At 44.3% G+C, this 26,531-nt stretch overlaps 1 protein-coding gene across 1 annotated transcript in view; it reads right to left on the reverse strand.

The window, feature by feature from the left end:
- Positions 1 to 26,531, reverse strand: part of ano1a (anoctamin 1, calcium activated chloride channel a) — a 379,673-nt gene that overhangs the window by 311,275 nt on the left and 41,867 nt on the right. Inside the window, exon 2 of the mRNA XM_070899592.1 lies at positions 19,134 to 19,324. Within this exon, the coding sequence (XP_070755693.1) occupies positions 19,134 to 19,324 (191 nt within the window). The remainder of the gene's footprint in view (positions 1 to 19,133; positions 19,325 to 26,531) is intronic.

Here is a 26,531-nt window from a genome sequence, read left to right on the forward strand (position 1 = left end):
GAGAGCAAGTGTTGCATTGGCACATACCAGACTCCAAATCTGAGTCGATGCTGGGCCACAACACATGGGATCTGGCTATAGCTTTCATCATTATTATGCCTGGGTGGGTACTGTGTAGGTCGCGTATGAACGTTTCCCTGCCTTTCTTGGGCAAAACCACATGATTACCCGACAAAAGACAGTCCGCCTGTAAGGACATTTCGTCTTTACACCACTGGAATGGCTTGATCACTTCATTCATCTCTGCTGGGATGCTGGACCAACTCCCATGGAGGACACAGTTTTTTTACAAGGGACAGTAAAGGATCCTGGCCGGTCCAGGTCCTGATCTGGGGGCCGTAACCGGTGACTTTTCATTTTCAAATGTATCCATCACCAAGAGCAAGTCTGCAAACTGTGCCATTTCCACCTCGGTGGTGGGCAATGGTAGCCGACTGAGGGCATCAGCACAGTTCTCTGCGCTGTGGCGAATTACATAGTTATACGCAGACAGCGTGAGCACCCATCTTTGGATGTGAGCAGAGGCATTGGTATTGATACCTTTGCTCTTGGAGAATAGAGATATGAGCAGCTTATGGTCAGTTTCTAACTCGAACTTAAGCCCAAACAGATACTGATGCATTTTTTTTACCCCGTAAATGCATGCCAGAGCTTTTTTAATCATGCTGTAGGCCCTTTCAACCTTGGACAAGCTCCTGGACGCATAAGCAACCGGTTGCAATGTTCCCGATTCGTTTGTTTGTTGTAACACACACCCGACCCCGTACGAAGATGCATCGTAAACTAGCACTAAACGTTTACATGGGTCATACAGGACAAGCAGTTTGTTGGAACATAACAGATTTCGGGCTTTCTCAAAAGCCGTCTCTTGTGTTTTCCCCCATACCCAGTCATCTCCCTTGCATAGCCACACGTGTAGCGGTTCTAGCAAGGTGCTTAACTCACATAGGAAATTACCGAAATAATTGAGGAGTCCCAGGAACGACCACAGCTCCGTCATGTTCTGTGGTCTCGGCGCGTTCTTGATGGCCTCCGTCTTGGCGTCAGTGGGTCTGATGCCGTCTGCCGCGATTCTTCTCCCTAAGAACTCGACTTCTGATGCCAGGAAAACACACTTCAAGCATTTCAACCTGAGCCCCACATGATCTAGCAGACTTAGAAACTCTTCCACAAGTGTTCGATGGTGTCCCGACCTGTGATCAATATGTTGTCCTGGAAAACTACGGTGCATGGAACCGACTTTAGCAGACTCTCCATGGTCCTTTGAAAAATAGCCGCGGCTGATCGTATCCCAAATGGGGATCTATTGTAGATGAACAGACCTTGTGCGTATTGATGCAGGTGAAGCCTTTCAAAGATTCCGCCAGCTCCTGGGTCATGTAGGCCGAGGTCAGATCCAACTTGGTGAACGTATTTCCTCTTGCCAGCGTCGCAAATAGGTCATCTGCCTTGGGTAGCGTGTACTGGTCCTGCAGCGAAAAATGGTGAATCGTTACTTTATAGTCCCCACAAATTCTGACTGCACCATCGCCCTTGAGAACCGGAACAATTGGACTGGCCCACTTGTTGAACTCCACCGGCACGATGATGCCCTCTCGTTGCAGCCTGTCTAGCTCGATCTCCACTTTCTCTCGCATCATATATGGCACCGCCAGTACCTTGTGGTAGATGAGTCGTGTATCGGGAATCAAGTGGATCTGCACTTTTGCCTCCGAGAAACATCCAATGCCTGGTTCAAACAATGATCGAAATTTGCTCAGAACCTGGGCACATAAGACGTCGTCGACAGACGAAAGTGCTCTAATGTCGTCCCAGTTCCAGTGGATATTTCCCAGCCAGCTTCTGCCGAACAGTGCGGGGCCATCTCCTGGTACAATCCATAGTGGTAGTTCGTGCACTGCTCCATCATAGGAGACTTTTACTGCTGCGCTGCTAATTACACGGATCAGTGTAGGTTTATCTTTAGTGTAGGTTCTCAGCTTGGTATGAATAGGGCTCAGCTTGGGCCTGTGTGCCTTGTTGCTCCACAGCCTGTCGAAGGCCTTTTTGCTCATGATGGACTGACTCGCACCCGTGTCCAATTCCATGGATACTGGAATTTCATTCAGTTCAACTTTTAACATGATTGGTGGACATTTCGTGGTGAAGGTGTGTACACCGTACACTTCTGCCTCCTCGGTTTGAGTCTCTAGTTCAGTTTGATCAGTCTTCCTCTGCAACGTGGTGGTTTGCAAAGTTTGCAACTCGTCTGCACATTCACTGGAGGTGTCCCATTGTTGCACAGCCTTTGCACGCATAGTGTTTGAAGCGGCATTGATGGGCTCGATGATCACCTCCACAGCGCCAACAATGTGTCAATTGCCTCGCATTCACACTTGATGGTGGACTCTGAGTCATCTGAGGTTGTGCAGCTGCAGGCGTATATGTTCTGCCATATGCATTCTTGCCTGAAAATGACGTTACTTTGTGTACAGTGTTTGCCAATGCATATTTATGCTGCAAAATTTGTTTGGTGTTATCACTGGTGGACATAAATGCCTGTGCTATCTGTTGTGTATCTGTAAAGCATGCACTCCAATGTTCCGCCACCAGAGAGCGCGTCCCCTGAAGTCCCAAGGGATCCCAGCATCCCTTGGGAGCACTGTATATAAGCCGGTCCCTAAGGCCTGTTCCTCACTCTGGAGTGTCTTAATAAAGACTAAGGTCACTGTTACTTTAACCTCCCTGTGTGCAGTTTTATCTGTGTTAGGAACACAACAACTGGCGATGAGAATACAAATCCAACGCAAAGATGCAGCAACTGTGGGCATCCTGGAGAAGTTCTTGGAGGGCGAGGACTGGTAAGCCTATGTTGAACAGCTAGACCAATACTTTGTAGCCAACGAGCTGGACGGAGAAGGAAGCGTTGCAAAAAGGAGAGCGCTCCTCCTCATGGTCTGTGGGACACCGACCGACAACCTCATGAAGAATCTTCTGGCTTCAGTGAAACCCACAGATAAGTCGTATGAGGAGCCGTGTACACTGGTTCAGGAGCATCTTAACCCGAGGGAGAGCGTGCTGATGGCGAGGTATCGGTTCTACACGTGCCAGCGATCTGAAGGTCAGGAAGTGGCGAGCTACGTCGCCGAGCTAAGGCAACTTGCAGGACAATGTGAGTTTGATGGCTACCTGGAGCAAATGCTCAGAGACTTTTTTGCACTGGGCGTTGGCCACGAGACCATCCTACGGAAACTTTTGACTGCAGAGACACCGACCCTCAGTAAGGCCATTGCGATAGCACAGGCGTTTATGTCCACCAGTGATAACACCAAACAAATCTCTCAGCACACAAGTGCTAGCAATGTTCATAAATTAACTACAACTGTGTTTGCGAGCAGAAATGTACAGGGCAGAAACCTCGAGTTTGCAACTGCCAGCAGGCCTCAGGTGACCCAGATGACTCAGAGTCTGCAACAAAGGATGAATGCAAGGCAATTCACACCTTGTTGGCATTGTGGAGGCTTCCATTCAGCCTATTCATGCCACTTCAAAGGGTATGTTTGCAAGAGCTGTGGAACAATGAGCCACCTCCAACAAGCTTGCAGACGAGCTGCAAGCACTGCAAAACCTGCTAATCTCTATGTGGCAGAGGAAGATCGGTCCATGGTGGATCAAAGCAATTTCGAGCCTCAGGGAGAGGAGGCAGATGCTGAAGTACACGGGGTGCACACATTTTCGATGAAATGTCCACCTATAATGCTAAAGGTAAAATTGAATGGCTTATCCGTAGCCATGGAACTGGACATTGGTGCTAGCTAATCAATCATGAGTAAAAAGATGTTTGAGAGACTGTGATGCAACAAGGCACTCAGACCAGCCCTGAGCCCCATCCACATGAAACTGAGAACGTACATCAAAGAGCTTATCACTGTCCTGGGCAGCGCCATGGTCAAGTTCATCTATGAGGGCACGGTGCACGAACTGCCACCCTGGATTGTCCAGGGCGATGGCCCCACACTGCTTGGAAGGAGCTGGCTGGGCAAAATACACTGGAACTGGGATGACATCCGAACGCTATCACATGTCGATGAGGCCTCATGTATCCAGGTTCTTAACAAATTTCCTTCCCTTTTTGAGCCAGGCATTGGAAACTTTTCCGGGGTGAAGGTGCAGATCTACTTGGTCCCAGAGACACGATCCATTCACCACCAGGCGCGAGCGGTACCTCACATGATGAGGGAGAGAGTGGAAATCGAGCTGGACAGGCTGCAATGCCAGGGCATCATCTCCCCAGTGGAATTCAGCGAGTGGGCCAGCCCGATTGTTCCAGTACTCAAAAGTGATGGCACGGTCAGGATTTGCGGCGATTATAAAGTAACTATTAATCGTTTCTCGCTACAGGACCAATACCCGCTACCTAAGGAAGATGTCCTATTTGCGATGCTGGCAGGAGGCAAGACATTCACCAAGCTCGACCTGACTTCGGCCTACATGATGCAGGAGCTAGAGGAGTCTTTGAAAGGCCTCACCTGCATCAACACGCACAAGGGCCTGTTCATCTACAACAGATGCCCGTTTGGAATTCGGTCGGCTGCCGCGATCTTCCAGAGAAACATGGAGAGCCGAATACAGTCGGTACCACGCACGATAATTTTTCAGGACGACATATGGGTCACTGGTCGGGACACCGTCGAGCACCTACAAAACCTGGAGGAGGTGCTCCAGCGACTGGATCGCGTAGGGCTGCAGCTGAAGAGGTCGAAATGCATCTTCATGGCAACAGAAGTGGAGTTTTTGGGGAGAAAGATCGCGGCGGATGGCATTCGGCCCACAGACGCCAAGACAGAGGCTATCAGGAACGCGCCCAGGGCACAGAACGTCACAGAGCTGCGGTCGTTCTTGGGACTTCTCAACTATTTTGGTAACTTCCTACCGGGGTTAAGCACCCTCTAAGAGCCCCTACATGTGTTATTGCATAAAGGTGAGAACTGGGTATGGGGAAAAAAAACAAGTAATTGCTTTTGAGAAAGCCAGAAACATTTTATGCTCCAACAAGCTGCTTGTATTGTATAACCCGTGTAAAAGACTTGTGCTAGCATGTGATGCGTCGTCGTACAGAGTCGGGTGTGTATTACAACAAGCTAACGTTGCGGGGAAGTTGCAACCTGTTGCCTATGCCTCCAGGAGCTTGTCTAAGGTCGAGAGGGTTTATAGCATGATTGAGAAAGAGGCATTAGCATGTGTGTTCGGGGTAAAGAAAATGCATCAGTACCTGTTTGGCCTTAAATTTGAGCTGGAAACCGATCACAAGCCCCTCATATCCCTGTTCACTGAAAACAAGGGGATAAATACTAATGCCTCAGCCCGCATACAAAGGTGGGCACTCGCGCTATCAGCGTATAACTATACCATCTGCCTCAGGTCAGGCACCGAGAACTGTGCGGATGCTCTCAGTCGGCTACCATTGCCCACCACGGGGGTGGAAATGGTGCAGCCTGCAAACTTGTTGATGGTCATGGAAGCATTTGAAAATGATAAATCACCTGTCACAGCCTGCCTGATTAGGACTTGGACCAGCCAAGATCCTCTGCTGTCCCTAGTAAAAAAACCGTGTACTGCATAGGAGCTGGGCCAGCATCCCCGTTGAAATGCAAGAGCTAATCAAGCCGTTCCAGCGGCGAAAGGACGAGCTGTCCATTCAGGCAGACTGCCTGTTGTGGGGTAACCGCATAGTGCTACCCAAAAAAGGGCAGGGAGACGTTCATCTCGGATCTCCACAGTACACACCCGGGTGTAGTAATGATGAAAGCGATAGCCAGATCCCACGTGTGGTGGCCCGGTATCGACTCTGACTTAGAGTCTTGTGTATGGCAATGCAGCGTGCGTACTCAGTTGAGCAACGCGCCCAGAGAGGCGCCACTAAGTTTATGGTCCTGGCCCTTCAGACCATGGTCGAGGATCCATGTCAACGATGTGAGCCCGTTTCTTGGTAAAATGTTCCTGGTGGTGGTGAATGCTTTTTCAGAATGGATTGAATGTGAAATAATGTCGGGAAGCACCGCCCACCGCCACCATTGAAAGCCTGAGGGCCATGTTTGCCACCCATGGCCTGCCTGACATACTGGTCAATGACAACGGGCCATGTTTCACAAGTGCTGAATTTAAAGAATTCATGATCTGCAATGGGATCAAACATGTCACCTCGGCCCCGTTTAAACCAGCCTCCAATGGGCAGGCAGAGCGGGCAGTACAAAGAATCAAACAGAGCTACAAACGAGTCACAGAAGGCTCACTCCAAACCCGCCTGTCCAGAGTACTGCTCCCGGCTGAGCTACTCATGAAAAGGACACTTAAAACCAGACTCTCGCTGGTTCACCCCAACCTGCATGATCAGGTAGAGAGCAGGCGGCAGCAACAAAATGTAAACGATGGTCGCGCACTGTGTCAGGGGAAATTGATCTGAATGACCCTGTGTATGTGCTAAACTATGGACATGGTCCCAAGTGGATCGCGATCACGGTGATAGCTAAAGAAGGGAGTAGGGTGTTCGTAGTCAAACTAAACAATGGACAAATTTGCAGAAAGCACCTGGACCAAACGAGGCTGCGGTTCACAGACTGCCTTGAACAACCCAGAGCAGACACCACCTTTTTCGAGCCCACAACACACACCCAAAGAATCAACGACACCACCCCGGACAAGGAAATCGAACCCATCAGACCCAACAGCCCAGCAAGGCCAGGCTCACCCAGCAGCCCTGCAGGGCCAACAACACGCTAGCCCAGCGAGGGCACAGCCAACACATCAGAACAGAGAGTTGTACCGAGGCGGTCCACCAGGAAAAGAAAGGTTCCTGACCACCTCACCTTGTAAATAATTTTCATTTTGATTGGGGGGGGGGGGCGGGGGAAGTGATGTTGTGTATCTGTAAAGCATGCACTCCCATATTCCGCCACCAGAGAGCGCATCCCCTGAAGTCCCAAGGGATCCCAGGATCCCTTGGGAGCACTGTATATAAGCCGGCCTCTAGGGCCTGTTCCTCACTCTGGAGTGTCTTAATAAAGACTGAGTTCACTGTTACTTTAACCTCCCTGTGTGCAGTCTCATCTGTGTTAGGAACACAATACTATCATTATGACTTTGCTCAGGTTCGTTGTTTTAACAGTCAAATAGTTTGCGAAGAATAACCTCATGGCCAATGCCAAGCACAAAAAAGTCACTTAGCATTTGCTCCAGGAATCCATTGAATTCGCAATGTCCTGCAAGGCTCCTTAGTTCGCTGACGTAGCTCGCCACTTCCTGACCTTCAGACCGTTGACATGTGTAAAATCGATACCTTGCCATCAGAACGCTCTCCTTCGGATTTAGGTGCTCCCGGACCAGCGTACACAGTTCTTCATATGATTTGGTTGTTGGTTTCACCGGAGCAAGAAGATTCTTCATGAGGCCATAGGTTGTTGCCCCGCAGACAGTGAGGAGGATCGCCCTTCATTTGGCAGCATTCACACTCCCTTCCAATTCATTGGCCACGAAGTATTGGTCGAGTCATTCCACGAAGGCCTCCCAATCATCCCCTTCTGAGAATTTCTCCAGGATACCAACAGTTCTCTGCATTTTCACATGACGGTTCGTTATCTCGTTGCCAGTTGTTATGTCTTGGATAAAGCAATGTGACTGAGTACTGTAGACGTGAGTAAGTGTGACCTTAGTCTCTTTATTCTAACTCCAGAGTGTTGGTATAGCATGGGAAGCCTGCTTATATATAGTGCTCCCAGGGATGCTGGGATCCCTGGGGACTCCAACAGATACTCCCTCTGGTGGCGGTAGAATGCTGGTTACATAGGGTTGCATACATAACAGTTTTGATAGAGTGGATACAGAGAGAATGTTTCCATTTGTGGGGAAGAGCATAACTAGAGGCCATCAATATAAGATAGTCACCAAGAAATCCAATAGGGAATTTAGAAGAAACTTCTTTACCGAAGAATGGTGAGAATTGGAACTCGCTACCACAGAGGGTGGTTGAAGCGGATAGTACAGATACATTTAAAGGGAGGCTAGGCAAGCATATGAGGGAGAAGGGAATAGAGGGATATGCTGATAGATTTAGATAAGGAAAGACCGGAGGAGGCTCGAGTCGAGCATAAATGGCAGCACGGAACGGTTGGGCCGAATGGCCTGTTTCTGTGTCTTATATCCTGTGTAGTCCTATGTTAATGTTAGGAAACATGAGCACTTCAAGAGTGTATTGTGTATTATGAAGACAAAATAATCTTTCACAGTTAGCAGCTGGTTGTGCTCAATGGTGAGTAACAAGGCTCGGCAAAACTGACTGGAGGGTTATGCTTTGCTGAACAAGACATTTCCTAGACTAACTGTTCCTTATCTTGTCATGCCTTATTTAAGTCTAGACAAAGTGAAAGGAGTTTTCAACTCATGGATAGGCCTGGCTTTTCTCCATTAATTAAAACATTTACTCATTATAAGTACTTGACATGTTCCCCTCTAAGGTATTGTCACCAAATAAGGAAATCCTTGCAAAAAGATATTTTTTGAAATGAGATTGAAGGAGTTTAATAACCAATGGTATAAACAATGGCGGGTTTGATACGAAGGATCAGGAAGAGAACGATATTGGCCGGAAAAGATGGGTAGAAGTCTTTTGAGAGAGACAGGTTACAGGAGGCCAGAGATAACAACAACAACTTGTATTTATATAGCGCCTTTAATGTCGTAAAATGTCCCAAGGCTTCACAGGAGTATTATAAGACAAAAAAATAAATTAGACACCGAGCCAGGTAAGAAGAAATTACAGCAGAAAGCTTGGTCAAAGAGGTAGGTTTTAAGGAGCATCTTGAAGGAGTAAAGTGAGGTAGAAAGGCGGAGAGATTTAGAGAGGAGGTCCAGAACTTAGGGCTCAGGCAGCTGAAGGCACGGCCACCGATGGTGGAGTGATTATAATCAGGGATGCTCAAGAGGGCAGAATTTGAGGAACGCAGATACCTGGGGGATTTGTGGAGCTGAAGGAGATTACAGAGATAGGGAGGGGCGAGGCCATGGAGGGATTTGTAAACAAGGATGAGAATTTTGAAATCGAGGCAAATTATTCATTGTATCACATAGCTGCATGAATCACTGAGAATGGAAGCAATGCTAGAGTTACCAATAAAGAACAGACAATGGATGAAGGCCAAACTATTGTGACAATAGATGGAGGTTCATCACTCTAGCATCCTGAAAGTGGATCGAAGCATTTGAGAAGAAGGCAACAATCGAATCTAAACCAGTTTACTTGATTTTTTAAAAATCAATCTCAACTAGTGAGGATAACATCAACTTGGAGAGTGCAGCTGATGTTGAGTTGCTGTGATACACTTGAACTGCCTTCTGTAACCTCAGCTATTCCACCAGATAAAAGTGTCTAAGTGCTCAGAGCATTCTTACTGTTTAAAATTAAGATGTAATTGTGTTATTTTAAGTGTGTGTTAAAAATGAAATGTTAGTTCATGATTTTATGGTCTTATTTCCTGTTTGCCGACTATGTCGAGGTTAACTCATTCACTCAGTCGCTTATATAAATCCTAATAGGGCATTGGTAGTATAAGTATACCCGCCCTCCTGTATGGCTCAGCAATGTGGACCATATACAGTAGACACCTTAAATCACTGAAGAAATACCACCAACGATGTCTCCGCAAGATCCTGCAAATCTCCTGGGAGGACAGATGCACCAACGTTAGTGTCTTCGATCAGGCCAACATCCCCAGTATCGAAGCACTGACCACACTCGACCAGCTCCGTTGGGCAGGCCACATTGTTTGCATGCCTAACACAAGACTCCCAAAGCAAGCGCTCCACTTGGAACTCCTACACGGCAAGTGAGCCCCAGGTGGGCAGAGGAAACGTTTCAAGGACACCCTCAAAGCCTCCTTGATAAAATGCAACATCCTCACCAGCACCTGGAAGTCCCTGGCCAAAGATCGCCCTAAGTGGAGGAAGAGCATCCAGGAGTGCGCTGAGCACCTCAAGTCTCGTCGCCAAGAGCATGCAGAAAGCAAGCGCAAGCAGCAGAAGGAGCGTGCGGCAAACCAGTCTCCCCACCCACCCTTTCCTCCAATGACTGTCTGTCTCACCTGTGACAGGGACTATAATTCCCGTGTTGGACTGTACAGTCACCTGAGAACTCACTTTTAGAGTGGAAGCAAGTCTTCCTCGATTTAGAGGGACTGCCTATGATGATGATGATGAATGATGATGAGTATAAATATTAATAAAACTTAATTGGTTGTTGCAAGACAGAATGTATCACAAGACTATGTGACTATGTGGATTCACTAAACAATCTTCTTTTAACTGATATATTTATAAAATACTTTACTGCGAATACTTTAAGCAACGCCTCGATTCCAAAATTTTCACTCTTGTTTTCAAATCCCTCTATGGCCTCGCCCTTCACTATCTTTGTAATCTCTTTCAGCCCCACAACCCCCCAAGATGTCTGCGCTCCTCTAATTCTGCCCTCTTGCGCACCCGTAATTTTAATCTCTCAACCAGTGGTGGATGATCCTTTTGTTGTCTAGACCCACTCTGGAATTTCTTGCCTCAACCTCTCCACTTCTCTACCTTTCTTTCCTCCTTCAAGACGCTCCTTAAAACCTAGCTCGTGACCTAGCCTGCGCTAAGTTCTACTTATGCAGCTCTTTGTCTTATAATACTCCTGTGAAGTGCCTTGGGACGTTTACTACATTACAGGCGCTATATAAATACAAGTTGTTGTTGTACTTTTGCTTTGATTTTTTTAAAAGATTTTTTTTCCTCATACTCTCTCATGGCTTTCCTTATCCCACTCTTATTTTATTTCTTATTTTCTCTTATTCTCCTTTATTTTTTTCAATATTATTATTACAATCCTTAAAGGCCTCCTCTTCCATTTTAATTGATTTATTTGCTCTTTATTTATCTATGGCATCCTGAAACTACTAATAGATTCCTTCTTATTCAATGGAATATAGTTATCCCGCACTGTTGCAATCTTTAAAAAAAATCTTATTATTGCTCTACAGTCCTGTGTGCCAATTTCTCCTGCCACTTCATCTCAGCTTGCTCAATCCTCATCTTTCTAAAGTCTTCCCTAATCGAACTATTTACATGGACCCCATGGGGCTCTGCAATTTTCAATTAAATCATCCAGGACAAGACGTTTCAATACTTATAACCTCCAATTTCACTCCCCTCCAGGCACTTGTCCTTTTTTAAAAGAGTTAAGTGTCTCAGTCTCCATTAACACCAGGGGAAGCACTCTAACTTTGTTGATCATCTAGTATTGTGAACCTGTATCTTGTTATCATACCGTACAATAACATACATTTACTCAGTTAAAGTCATTCATTGACCCTAGTTATAGTATTGGGTAACATCAGTCTGGGTAGGCTTCAGAAGCACTACATAATGACCCGGAATTTGCAATGGTAATGACGGCAAAACTGTCAGTGTTCACCATCATTACTCCTGTGAAAATGTCAGCAACTTTTGGAGTCAGCGCATGCGCAGTTAAATGCAGAAATCCAGAAGTTGTGCTCAGTCACTCCCTGCTCCGTCACAGGTTGCACTGCGGAACTCCCCAGAACCAGCAATCAATTCAAATCACAGTTGCTGACAAAACTTCCCCTATTATGCTGGAATATCACTGTTAAACCTCACATACCCATCCCCCAAAAAGTTAAGTCTTGTTGAAAGAAGTGTAACTGGGTTTTTAATGGCTGCTGAAAAACCGTTCTGGCCCTGAAAACCTAATTTTATCTATTTAGAATGTCAAATTGTTCCATTATTATGATAAGAAATACATGGTTTTTAACATAATTTTTCTTAAAGATGTTAGTTCAGCTTCTACCTTAATCCTATGTGTATGTCCCAATCTTTATTGCGCTCTCTGTAAAATTTATAAAAAGTTAATTATAATCTTGCATTTTACTTCCTGGTTTGCTGTCTGTAAGAATTCGTCATTGTGATTGGCTGCTTGGCCTGCTTGATGACATCACTGTTGCTGGACTCTGGGGTTTCGCTTGATTTGGCGCCAGATTCAACATAACATTGAGAAAGGTGAAATCGACACCACAGGGATCGCTAGATCTTTGTGGGCAGCTTTCTTCGAGATCCGTGGTGAGCGACGTCACTTCACTGCTGACCGCAATTTCTTGGCCAATAACTTGAAACTTAAAACTGTACTGACCAAGATAGTGGTTCTGGTTGTCGGACCTTTCCTGATGATTGAGGAAAATCTGTTCAGGGCAGTTATCAGTAAACCATATTGCTGATCCGTATGGGACTTCGTGCTCAACCCACGTGCAGCCAGAAAAAAAAGAGCCCTTTGCCTGTGGCAGCAGCATTTGTACTGGTCGCTGCTACCTCCAGAGGTGACTTGTAATGAAGATCACTTGGGTGGGAGGTAGCTACACTGCCTCATGTCCTTTACAGTGCACCCACTGAAGCTGGGACAACTACTGGTGACTCTACTATACAAAGAGGCTTCCCTGCAACCTTATCGAGACCTGATATTTGGGGTCTGACAATTTCCGAAGATCCATTCAGCTGACATCAGTAATGGTCCTTATCACTAGGAACAACTTGGGAGTGGCATCTTTTTCATCCCTTAATTCACATCTAAAGCTTTCAAAGATTTCAATAGTCAGTGATAGCTCGAGGGGCGATATAGCCCAATTCTGCTCCTATTTTTATGCACTTATGTTCTTACACAACACGACTCAACCCTAGATCTTGGGTTTACATAGACCTGGATTTGTGGCTACTGATATAAGGCTATAATTTACTTAATTGTAACAATGCAAATGAAGCTTCCCTCACAGTAGGGTAGTTAGTGAAAAACTATTTCGCTGGTTGGGGAGTCAAGGACTAGGGGGCATAGTCTAAAAATTAGAGCTAGGCCTTTCAGAAGTTACGTTAAGAAATACTTTTACATGCAAAGGGTGGTAGAAGTTTGGAACTCTCTTCTGCAAACGGCAATTGATGCCAGGTCAATTGTTAATTTTAAATCTGAGATTGATGGATTTTTGTTAACCAAAGGATATGGGACAAGGAGGGGTGTATATGGAGTGAGGTCACAGATCAGCCATGATCTCATTGAATGGTGGAACAGGCTCGAGGGGCTAAATGGCCTCTTTCTGTCCCTATAAAAGCATATCCTTATAAGCAAAAGATCTGCTTTTTATTGTTAGCAGTATTCATGAAGCTTTTGTGAGCATGATGAGTTGGCCAGCTGCACTGGTGTTGGCTCAGAATTATTAATAAAATATATGTAAATCTTACTGTTGATTTTGTTGTTATATTCATCCTTATTAAATAAATATTTCACCATCCAGTTTCACAGTGTCCTTCCTGCCCTGTGAAATGCCCAATATACTGGTTCCAAGTGATTATATTGCGTATTGGCAGCTACAGTGTTTAAGGTATCAGCCGTGGCTCAGTGGGCAGCACACTCGCCGCTGAGTAGAAGATTATGGGTTTAAGTCCCACTACAGAGACTTGAGTACATAATCCTGGCTGAAACTCCAGTGCAGTACTGAGGGAACGCTGCACTGTCTGATGTGCCGTCTTTCAGGTGAGACATTAAACCGAGGCACCGTCTTCCCTTTCGGGTGGACGCAAAAGATCTTGTGACACTTTTTGCAGAAGAGCAGGGGAGTTCTTCTCGGTGTCCTAGCCAATGCCTAGCCCTCAACCAACATCACTAAAACAGATTATCTGGTCATTGTCACATTGCTGTTTAGGAGAGCTTGCTTTGCGCTGTGTGCCTACTTTACAACAGTGACTACGCATCAAAAATTGGCTGTAATGCGCTTTGGGACATAAGAACATAAGAAATAGGAGCAGGTGTAGGCCATATGGCCCCTCGAGCCTGCTCCGCCATTTAATACGATCATGGCTGATCCGATCATGGACTCAGGTCCACTTCCCTGCCCGCTCTCCATAACCCCTTATTCCCTTATCATTTAAGAAACTGACTATTTCTGTCTTAAATTTATTCAATGTCCCAGCTTCCACAGCTCTCTGAGGCAGCAAATTCCACAGATCCAGAACCCTCTGAGAGAAGAAATTTCTCCTCATCTCAGTTTTAAATGGGCGGCCCCTTATTCTAAAATTATGCACTCCAGTTCTAGTCTGCCCCATCAGTGGAAACATCCTCTCTGCATCCACCTAGTCAAGCCCCCTCATAATTTTATATGTTTTGATAACATCACCTCTCATTCTTCTGAATTCCAATGAGTAGAAGCCTAACCTACTCAACCTTTCCTTATAAATCAACCCCCTCATCTCTGGAATCAACCTTGTGAACCTTCTCTGAACTGCCTCCTAAGCAAGTATATCCTTTCGTAAATATGGAAACCAAAACTGCACGCAGTATTCCAGATGTGGCCTCACCAATACCCTGTACAACTGTAGTAAGACTTCCCCGCTTTTATATTCCATCCCCTTTGCAATAAAGGCCAAGATTCCATTGGCCTTCCTGATCACTTGCTGTACCTGCATACTAACCTTTTGTGTTTCATGCATAAGTACCCCCAGTTCCCACTGTACTGCAACATTTTGCAATCTTTCTCCATTTAAATAATAACTTGCTCTTTGATTTTTTTTCTGCCAAAGTGCATGACCTCACACTTTCCAACATTATACTCCATCTTCCAAATTTTTGCCCACTCATTTAGCCTGTATATGTCCTTTTGCAGATTTTGTGTGTTCTCCTCACACATTGCTTTTCCTCCCATTTGTATCATCGGCAAACTTGGCTATGTTACACTCGGTTCCTTCCTCCAAATCATTAATATAGGTTGTAAATAATTGGGGTCCCAGCACTGATCCCTGCAGCACCCCACTAGTTACTGGTTGTCAACCCGAGAATTAACCATTTATCCTGACTCTCTGTTTTCTGTTCGTTAGCCAATCCTCTATCCATGCTAATATATTACCCCCAACCCCGTGAATTTTTATCTTGTGCAGTAACCTTTTATGTGGCACCTTATCAAATGTCTTCTGGAAGTCTAAATACACCACATCCACTGGTTCCCCTTTATCCATCCTGTTCGTTACATCCTCAAAGAATTCTATCAAATTTTTCAAACATAACTTCCCTTTCATAAATCCATGTTGACTCTTTCTGACCGAATTTTGGTTTTCCACTTGTCCTACTACTGCTTCTTCAATAATGGACTCCAACATCTTCCCAACGATAGATGTCAGGCTAACTGGTCTATAGTTTCGTGCTTTTTGTCTGCCTCCTTTTTTAAATAGGGGCGTTACATTTGCAGTTTTCCAATCTGCTGGGACCTCCCTGGAATCCAGGGAATTTTGGTAAATTACAATCAATGCAACCACTATCCCTGCCGCTACTTCTCTTAAGACCTAGGATGTAAGCCATCAGCTCCAGGGGATTTATCTGCCTTTAGTCCCATTATCGTACTGAGTACCACCTCCTTAGTGATTGTGATTGTGTTAAGTTGCTTCCCCCGCCCCCCCCCCCCCCCCATAGCCCCTTGACTATCCACTGTTGGAATATTATTAGTGTCCTCTACCGTAAAGACTGATACAAAATATTTGTTCAGAATTTCTGCCATCTCCATGTTCTCCATTACCAATTCCCCGGTCTCGTCCTCTAAGGGACCAACATTTACTCTAGCCACTATTTTCCTTTTTATATAACTATAGAAACTCTTGCTATCTGTTTTTATATTTTGTGCTAGTTTACTTTCATAGTCTATCTTCCCTTTCTTAATCATTTTTTAGTCATTCTTTGTTGGCTTTTAAACGCTTCCCAATCTTCTATCCTCCCACTAGTTTTGGCCACTAGGTATGCCCGCGTTTTTAATTGGTCCTTTATTTCTTTAGTTAGCCACGGATGGCTATCTTTTCTCTTATGCCCTTTCTTTCTCACTGGAATATATTTTTCTTGAGTGTTGTGAAATATCTCCTTAAATGTACACCACTGTTCATCAACCGTCCTACACTTTAATCTATTTACCCAGTCCACTTTAGCCAACTCAGCCCTCATACCTTCATAGTCTCCTTTATTTAAGCTTAGTACGCTGGTTAGAGATCCAACTTTCTCACCCTTCATCTGAATTTGAAATTCAATCATGCTATGATCACTCATTCCAAGGTCATGAGTTCATGAAAGGCACTTTATAAATGTAAGTTCTTTCTATTCTTTTTGTTATAGGACTAGATGAGCATAATGCTTTTTAAAATCAGTATTGTGTACCAAATGATAGAGCCAGCGTAGGTGCCCAAGATTAAAGACTGTCTAGTTAAACACAATTAGGCTTTTTTTAAATTCCTACCAGTTCCAATTCAAAGGTCGTTGTCATGATCTATCCCAAGACAAAATCAAACAATTTATAAACCTAATGCCTGTTAATTTAACAAGCACCACACTTAAGCTCACAAGATAATTACAGATTCACCCTATCTTATTTCAACAGAAAAACCCTACAATCCCCTCCATTGCAGTATCTAATTGTCTCTTTGTAGCCAAGAAAGATAGATCCATTCTAAAATGGTGAGAAGCTTGGAACTGTGGAGAAGCAGAGCGTTTGAGGTTCATGTACAGAAATCACTTTAAATTAGTGGACAGGTACGAAAAATAATTAAAATGTTAATAGAATGTTCGCCTTCATCTCAAGGGGGTTGGAATACAAAGGAGTAGAATTTACGCTGCAGTTGTATAAAGCTCTAGCAAACAAACATCTGGAGTTCTGCATTCAATTCTGGGCACCACACCTCAGGAAGGATATAATGGTCTTGGGGTGGGAGCAGTGCAAATTCTCCAAAATGATACTGGGGCTAAAAGTGTTAAGTTATGAGGGAAGGTTCCAAAGACTAAACATGTATTCCCCTGAATATAGAAGATTAATGGGTGACCTAATTGAGGTTTTTAAGTGAGTGATTATCTGCACAAACATTTTTGTGTCCTTCTGCTCATGCGCGGGATCAGCCCCACCTCTTTTTGTGCATGCGCAGTATCCTATGATTGCGGCTGCAGTGCAGTGTGGGCCATGCTTTGCTCAGCTCTGTAGAGCATAGCCCCTCATTGGATCCATGGGGAGAGAGAAAGGGATTGGAGAGAGAGAGGTAGGTGTGATTGGAGAGAGAGAGGGGGTGTCAGAGGGAGAGAGAAGGTGACATCTGAGGGAGAAAAAGAGGGAGAGAGGGTAGCAGAGGGGGAATCGGTGGGGTGAGAATGTCAGAGACTTGGGGGAAGAAGTTCCAAAACTTGGGCTGGGGGAAGGAGGTCAGGACCTTGGATGGGGAGGTCAGAAACTTGGACGGGGGGAGGAGGAGGAGGAAGTCAGAAACTTGGACGGGGGGAGGAGGAGGAGGAAGTCAGAAACTTGGACGGGGGGAGGAGGAGGAGGAAGTCAGAAACTTGGACGGGGGGAGGAGGAGGAAGTCAGGAACTTGGGCGGGGGGAGGAGGAGGAAGTCAGGAACTTGGGCGGGGGTGGGTGGGTGGGAGTAGGAGAAGGTCTTAACCCATGAGAGTGAGCCATGTCTATTCCAAGTGAACTCTGGAGTTGGCAGTCAGAATGCAACGTATAATTCGAGCCAAAGTCACTGATTACGTAGGTAGGGAGGATCGAATTACACATTTCAGAGAAAGTGCTGGGTCACCTTGGAGGATAAATCAGCAATCAGGACTTGTCATCAAAGGGATCCAATCAGAGCTTTAGGTATTGTAAATTAACACGTCCATGATCAAAAGCAGTTGATAGGGCAGATGGAGAGAAACTATTTCCAATGGTAGGGAGGCCAGAACAAGAGGTCATAACCTTAAAGTCAGAGCTAGGCTGTTCTGGGATGATGTCGCAAAGCACTTCTTCAAACAAAGAGTAGTGGAAATCTGGAACTCACTCCCACAAAAAGCTGTTGAGGCTGGCGTTCAATTGAAAATTTCAAAACTAGCATTGATAACTTTTTGTTAGGCGAGGATATTAAGGGATATGGAACCAAGGTGGGTAAATGGAATGAAGAAACAGATTAGTCACAATCTAATTGAATGATGGAACACATTCGAGGGACTGAGTGGCCACCTCCAGTTCCTATGTTCTTACCTGATTTCAGGGTTTCCACTCTCCGATCTGGAAGTCCATTTTATGTATTGGTCACTCAGGATGCATTTAAAATGCGCAGCAAATCGAGATCTAATTGTTTAAGTCCAAGCAGCCATGATTACAAGGCAGGAAGGGATTTGAAACCCAACCAGGTACCGTGAGCCTGACTTTCAAGTTCCCAATGCAATGGGGATCAGATTGCTGATTTGACTGTGTTCACACACCAATTTTTACATATTATATAGAATTTACAGCAGAGAATCAGGCCACTCAGCCCTACTGGTCTATGCTGGTGTTTAGGCTCCACACAAGCCTCCTACCACCCCTCTTCATTAATTTTATTTTTTTATTTGTTCCTGAAATATGTGGGCATTGCTGGCAAGGCCAGCATTTATTGCCAATCCCTAATTTAACCCTTCCATTCCTTTCTCCTTATCTAGTTATCCCTTAAATGCATCAATGCTATTCACCTCAATTAATCCTTGCCAGCTGTGGCACAGCTTGTATCACCCTCACATCTGAGTTAAAAGGTTGTGGGTCCAAGTCCTACTCCACATACTTGAGCACAAAAGAAATCTACTCTGACACTCCAGTGCAATACTGAGGAAGTGCTGCACTGTCGGAGGTGCTGTCTTTCAGATGAGATGTTACACCAGGCCCCATCTGCCCTCTCAGGTGGATGTAAAAGATGCTATGGCACTACTTCGAAGAAGAGCAGGGGAGTTACCTGCTATAACCTGGCCAATATTTATCCCTCAGTCAACATAACAAATATCAACAGATTATCTGGTCATTATCACATTGTTGGAACCTGCTGTGCTGTGTTTCCTACATTACAACAGTGATTACTCTTCAAAAAGTACTTCATTGGCTATAAAGTGATTTGGGATGACCAGTGGTTGTGAAAGACGCTATATAAATGCAACTTTTTTGTGGTAGTATCCATTTCTACTTCCATAGGACACTAAAATTGACATGTAACCACCCTTAATAACCATTAAATGTTGAGCCAGTGCGCAAAGCAGCATTCACTTACCATAGAATCTGTATGTATATATCCTATATCTTCAATTCCTTTTATATTGATAATATCAACACCTTTTTCATCTATTGGTATAGAGCAGTGCATCTCATTTTGTAACATTGTGGGATTATTGAACAAATGCAAGTTCTCCTCAGACTCAGGCAGGATTGCAGTGTTTCTGTTATCCTCACTCTTGCTTGTATCTAAAGGAGGCAAGAAACAGTAAAAAGTGTAAACTTATAAATCCAATGGTTGTTATATTTTATAAAAATAAAATGCTTACTCTGAAAACCTTTTTACAATTGCTCAAATTATTTTGCAGGACATAGTTAAGTGACCATTATAAAATAGTACTTGCGAGCTAAGCTTTTTAATTATTATAATGACGTGTGTACTATTATTAGGATTGACTACAAAATGTGTCAGAAATTATTTTTTTAAAGTTATAGAAAAAATTGGAAAAATCACATCCACAGTTATGGGAGTTTAAAAAATAAATAAATATCAGAATGATGTGTTAGCTGTGGCTCAGTGGATAGTACTCTTGCTTCTGAGTCAGAAAGTTGTGGGTTCAAGTTCCACTCTAGGGACTTGAGCACAAAAAAAACTAGACTCATACTCCAGTGCAGTGCTGAGGGAGCACTGCACTGTCGGAGGTGCTATCTTTCAGATAAGACGTTAAACCGAGGCCCTGTCTGCTCTCGCAAGTGGACGTAAAATATCCCATCGCACTATTTCGAAGAAGAGCAGGTGAGTTATCCCTGGTGTCTTGGCCAATATTTATCCCTCAACCAACATAACAAAAAAACAGATTATCTGGTCATTATTACATTGCTGTTTGGGGGAGCTTGCTATACGCAAATTGGCTGCCGCGTTTCTTACATTACAACAGTGACTACACTCCAAAAGTACTTCATTGTCGGTAAAGCGCATTGAGACATCTGTCCGGTGGTCGTGAAAGGTGCTATATAAATCCAAGTCTTTCTTTCTTTCACTTTCATATCCTAAAACTTTATTTACAGAACCTGAAGATTGGAGATAAAATTGATTCTTATCAAGACAATTGGGAGGTAGATCTGTGCAGTGAGATTGCTGTGTAAATTCTATTGTTTACTAATGGATATCACCATGCATTTCATTGAGACATACCCAGAGCAGCCAATCTGTCTTTATACAGAAGCATCTTCTTATTTATTTTTTTAAGACTTTCTTTCTTTGGGAATTGATCACCACTTCTTGCAGGTTGTCGAAAGGATGGAGGAAGGAGATAAAAAAAAGAAGAGTTTCAACTTACAATGAAAAGAAAACTCACAGTTGTGAAAGTCATGAGATTTGTCAAGGGATATAATGCTATGTCAAATCACTAATCCTAAATAGAAAGGAAAAAAGAAAAAGTGCATTTATAGGATGCTTCATAGGAGTATTATCAGTCAATATTTGACACCAAGCCACATAAAGAAAATATAGCCTGTAATTTGCGGTTAGCGGCAATTCAAAGGCGTTCGCCGCTGGCCTCGAAGAAAGCTGCTCACTGAGATCACGCCATCTTTGTGATGAGAAGTTTGCCTATCACGATGTGCAATTGATTATAGCGCTGTGTAAGGGGCATCCTCAGCGAAGAACTGCAGTGATGTCAATAAGCTGTCTAAGTAGCCAATCACATTGAAGAATTCTCACAGACAGCAAACCAGGAAATGAAAAGCAGCTTTGATCTGCACTTTAAAAAAAATGTTAGAGAGCAAAATAAAAATTGGGACTTTCACCTGAGGATAAGGTATCATGAGCAATCTTTTATAAAATTAAGTTTTTAAAATATTTTAATTTTTATCATAATGGAGAAAATTGACACTGCACAAATATAAAAATTAAGTTTTCAGGGCCCGAACGTTTGTTTAGCAGTCTATATGCCGTTAAAACCCCAATTGCACCTATTCTAACAAGGCTTAACATTTAAGGGTGTGTTTAATAGTGATATTAGCGTGGAAAAGCTCATATTTATGTCATTTCCACTGATTTCACGGATTACCAACTATTGGGGGGGGAGGGGGGGTGGGGGGTGAAGTTCTGCATTGCAGCTGTAATATAGTTCCATCTAGAGGACTACTGAGTAGACTACTGTGGTAACGCAGTTATTGCTGTAAATGCAATAAAGACATCAGATGACAGGTCACCTGACAGGTTCCTGCGTTGAAGCCATCTTGTGAAGTCCTGTGTGTTTGTGATGTTCTAAGTAGCCAATCACATTGAAGAATTCTCACAGACAGCAAACCAGGAAATGAAAAGCAGCTTTGATCTGCACTTTAAAAAAATGTTAGAGAGCAAAATAAAAATTGGGACTTTGGCGACGAGGATGGGAGTTCTGGATACCCTAGCTGAAATTCTTTTGATAGATGATTCCAGCCAAACAACCGAGAGTCTAGAGAGGTCCTTTGTTTGCAGAACAGCTAAAAAAAATATGCAAAGTTATTTTCAAGCACACTTGGCTGAACTGCCAGAGTCCAGATAGCCATGCCTATGGGAATAATAGGGCGCTTGGATAAGATTCAATGTGACTGTGAAACTTTCGGAGCATATGTGGAGTGGCTAGAAATATTTTTCACTACGAATAGTATCATCGAAATCCCCGATGATGAAAACCCGTAACCGGGTGGTGTTAGAAAGAAAAAAGGCTATTTTCCTGACTGAAGCAGGCCCTGAGGTGCATGAAATTCTGAAAAATGTGCTTGTTCCCATCAAGCCTAAGGGCACATCACTTACGGAGATTGCAGCACTACATTCCTGAGCCCCTGGAAATTGCTGAAAGTTATTGGATTTGGAATATGAAATCAATTACCTGACAAAAGTATCAGTGAGTACATTGTAGCATTAAGAAGCTATCCATTCACTGTCATTTTGGAAACTTTCAGGACTGAACGTTGCGAGACCGCTTTGTTTGTGGGATGAAAAATGATGCGATCAGAAGAAAGTTGTTGACAACACCTAACTTGACTTTTGATTTAGCTTATCAGACAGCTGTCAATGGATATGGCCGACTAATATTCCCGATAATTTTGTACCATTTCCAGTCATCAGACAACCAAGGTGAATCGCCTGTGGGTTAAAAGTAAAAGGCAGTTGGGCCCCAAGGCCTCAGCAACTGGCCATGGTAACAATACATTGAAGTCATGCTATCGCTGCCTGGGACAACACATTGCTCAAAGTTGACAATACGCAAAGACAGAGTGTTTCTTCTGCAGGAAAACTGGGCATCCTGCGAAGGCATGCCGACTGAAGAGTAAACCAACTTTCAAGGTTATAAGTAGAAATACCCAGAGACTACATAGCATGGAAGAAAAGCAACAGGACAAAGAGATACATGTCATCAGGAGACCGAGGGTATCTAACAGTGATTCGAAAAGTATCATCATCCAAGTAGATGTTGCAGGAATCAAGATATCCATGGAAATCGACATCCGTGAGCCTATACCTCGACAAATTGCGTGATTTCCCATTGGAGAAATACAAGGTAGAGCTGCGAGGCTACTCAGGAGAGCAAATTCCTGTGGTAGGTTGTATCACCGTATGGGTGAAATATAAGGATCAATTTCAGAGCTTGCCTCTCTCAGTGGTAGGAGACAAGCCTGCCTTACTAGGTAGGAATTGGTTGGGGTCACTGAAGCTGGATTGGAATGAGATTTTTCATGTTGAAATGAGATTTGCATCAAAGGGTGATGTCATCAAGATGTATCCGAAGGTGTTCTGCGAAACAGGCAGTCTGATCCAAGGCATCAAAGCGAGTGTCAAGGTACAGAAGGATTCAAGACCAGTTTACTGCAAGCCATGTCCCATACCATGTGCACTCAAGGAGAAAGTTGAGCAAGAACTCAAAAGACTACAGACTGAGAATGTTATCTCCAAGATAGATCTATGTAATTGGGCTACACCCATTGTTGTTGTACCTAAGTCTAATGGTAAGGTAAGGTTGTGTGGTGATTATAAAGTAACCGTAAACCAGGTTCTAGAGGGTAATCTCCACAACACAATACAAATGTAGAAGATTTGTTCACAACGCTGATCAAAGTTAGATCTCACAAATGCTTACTTACAACTAGAGCTAGATGAGGAGTCCAAGTCATGCTTGACTATAAATACTCATCTAGGCCTATATCAATCTAATAGGCTACCATTTGGAGTGTCTTCAGCAGCCCCCCCGGCTCCCCCCTCCCCCACTCCTCCCCATATTTCAAGGGTGATGGACCAGATTTTGCAAGGCATTGGAGGGGTAGTATTTTATTTAGATGACATACTCATTTCAGCACCAAATAGGCAAATCCATAATAACATCTTGAATTAAGTCCTCAAATGGCTAAAGAAGCACAGAGTATGAGGGATTGCTCGCAAGTGAGAGTTATAGGGCATAGAGTAGATAAAGATGGTTTACATCCAATCAAGGGAAAGCTGGATGCAATTAGAAATGCACCCACTCCCAAGAATGTCACTGAACTCCAATCATTTTTGGGTCTTTTGAACTATTATGGGAAGTTCCTGCCAAATTTAGCTCCAGTGTTACATCCACTGAATGAGATGTTGAAAAAACAGTTCCATTGGAAGTGGTCAGAAGAATGTGACGCATATTTCAAGGAGTGTAAAAGCCAGTTGGTAGAGAGCACCATGTTAGTTCATTATAACGTATCTAAAGAGAATCATGATAGAGGTAGAGTAAAAGAGAGAAGTGTGAAATTAAATCAGAGAATGAAGAACCATCACCATAAATGGTTAAAGTGGTCACCAGAAAGAGTAGTGAAAATATGTGCTCCTTGCACATATTTGATCAAGATGTTTGATCATGGACATGTTAGGTTTGTTCACATTGATCATATTTTACCTACAGATGTGGAAGGAGTTGGAAGTTGGAATAATTTGATTGTTTCTGACTTATCAGACAGTCTTATTACAAGTAGAGTACCAGTAGTATATCCTACATCAAATGTACTAGAAATAAGTCCAAGAGAAAGTCAGAATTTAAGTCTGACTCCGAGTCAGGCAGACAAACAGTCTGAAGTTGTAGAGAGTTCAAATGTAGATCAAGGGCATCCCTTGGAGGAAAACTTTCCTCAGGATCAGCCTAGAATGATTCTAAGTTCGACAACAAGTTTGGAAATTTCTGTTTGAGACTCTCGACAACTTCAGACTGTTTGTCTGCCTGACTCGGAGTCAGACTTAAATTCTGACTTTCTCTTGGACTTATTTCTAGTACATGTTTGCCACCCACGGCCTGCCTGACATACTGGTCAGTGACAACGGGCCATGTTTCACCAGTGCCGAATTTAGAGAATTCATGAGCCGCAATGGGATCAAACATGTCACCTCGGCCCCTTTTAAACCAGCCTCCAATGGGCAGGCAGAGCGGGCAGTGCAAACAATCAAACAGAGCCTCAAACGAGTCACAGAAGGCTCACTCCAAACCCACCTGTCTAGAGTACTGCTCAGCTACCACACGAGACCCCACTCGCTCACAAGGGTGCCCCCGGCTGAGTTACTCATGAAAAGGACACTTAAAACCAGACTCTCGCTGGTTCACCCCAACCTGCATGATCAGGTAGAGAGCAGCAGGCAGCAACAAAATGTAAACGATGGTTGCGCCTCTGTGTCATGGGAAATTGATCTGAATGACCCTGTGTATGTGCTAAACTATGGACATGGTCCCAAGTGGATCGCGGGCACGGTGATAGCTAAAGAAGGGAGTAGGTTGTTTGTAGTTAAACTAATCAAGGACAAATTTGCAGAAAGCACCTGGACCAAACGAGGCTGCGGTTCACAGACTGCCCTGAACAACCCACAGCAGACACCACCTTTTTCGAGCCCACAACACACACCCAAAGGATCAACGACACCACGCCAGACCAGGAAATCGAACCCATCATGTCCAACAGCCCAGCAAGGCCAGGCTCACTCAGCAGCCCTGCAGGGCCAACAACATGCCAGCCCAGCGAGGGCACAGCCAACACACCAGAACAGACATTTGTACCGAGGCGGTCCAACAGGGAAGGAAAGGCTCATGACCGCCTCACCTTGTAAATAGTTTTCACTTTGACTTTGGAGGGGGAGTGATGTTGTGTATCTGTAAACCATGCATTCCCATGTTCCGCCACCAGGGAGCACAACCCCTGAAGTCCCAAGGAATCCCAGCATGGGAGTACTGTATATAAGCCGGCCCCTAAGGGCTGTTCCTCACTCTGGAGTGTCTTAATAAAGACTGAGGTCACTGTTACTTTAACCTCCCTGTGTGCAGTCTCGTCTGTGTTAGGAACACAACATCGAGGATTTAAGCCATCAGATCCAGCGGACTTGTCTGCCTTTAGTCCCATTATTTTACCTAATACTACTTCATTAGTGATAGTGATTGTATTAAGTTCCTCCCTCTCTATAGACCCTTGATTATCCACTATTGGGATACCGTGAAGACTAATACAAAATATTTGTTCAACGTCTCTGCCATTTCCCTGTTCTCAATTTTTAATTCTCCAGTCTCATCCTCCAGCGGACCAACATTTACTTTAGCCACTCTTTTCCTTTTTATGTACCTGTAGAAACTCTTACTATCTGGTTTTATATTTCAAGCTAGTTTACTCTCATAATCTTTCTTCCCTCTCAATCATTTTTTTTAGTCGTTCTCTGCTGGCTTTGAAAAAATTCCCAATCTTCTGGCCTCCCACTAGTCTCGACCACATTGTATGCCTTTGTTTTCAATTTTATACCCTCTCTTATTTCCTTAGTATCTGTGGAGAGAAAGCAGAGTTAACGTTTCGGTTCGATGACCCTTCGTCAGAACTGGAGAGTGTTCGGAAAGAACAGATTCTTAACAAGCACTGAAAGGGGGAGGGGAAGAAAGAACAAAAGGGAAGGTCCAAGAAAGGATGGAAGGCAGGAGAGATTAGAAAGACAAAAGGGATGATGGCCCAAATTCAAATAGCAATGCCAGGAGTTAAAGAAACATTAGTCAAGATAGGGTGTGATCGGGGTAATGATCAGCTGCCTTTAGAGACAAGGAGAAAAAAAGAAAGAAAGAAACAGGCTCACGGGTGGGGGGCGGGGGGGGGTGGGGATGGGGGCGCGGGGGGCAGCGAATCAAAGATTGGCAGCAGTTACACTCTGAAATGTCTGAATTCGATGTTGAGTCCAGAAGGCTGTAAAGTGCCTAAACGAAAGGTGAGGTGCTGTTCCTTGAGCTTGCATTGAGCTTCGTTGGAACAGTGTAGGAGACCGAGGACAGAGAGGTCTGAGTGGGAATGCAGTGGAGAATTAAAGTGACAAGCGACCGGAAGCTCAGGGTCACACCTGCGGACTGAACGGAGGTGCTCCGCAAAGCGGTCACTCAATCTACGCTTGGTCTCCCCAATGTAGAGGAGACCACATCATGAGCATACTAAA

The sequence above is a fragment of the Pristiophorus japonicus genome, chromosome 14 (genome assembly GCF_044704955.1).
Source record: "Pristiophorus japonicus isolate sPriJap1 chromosome 14, sPriJap1.hap1, whole genome shotgun sequence".
Taxonomy (NCBI): domain Eukaryota; kingdom Metazoa; phylum Chordata; class Chondrichthyes; family Pristiophoridae; genus Pristiophorus; species Pristiophorus japonicus.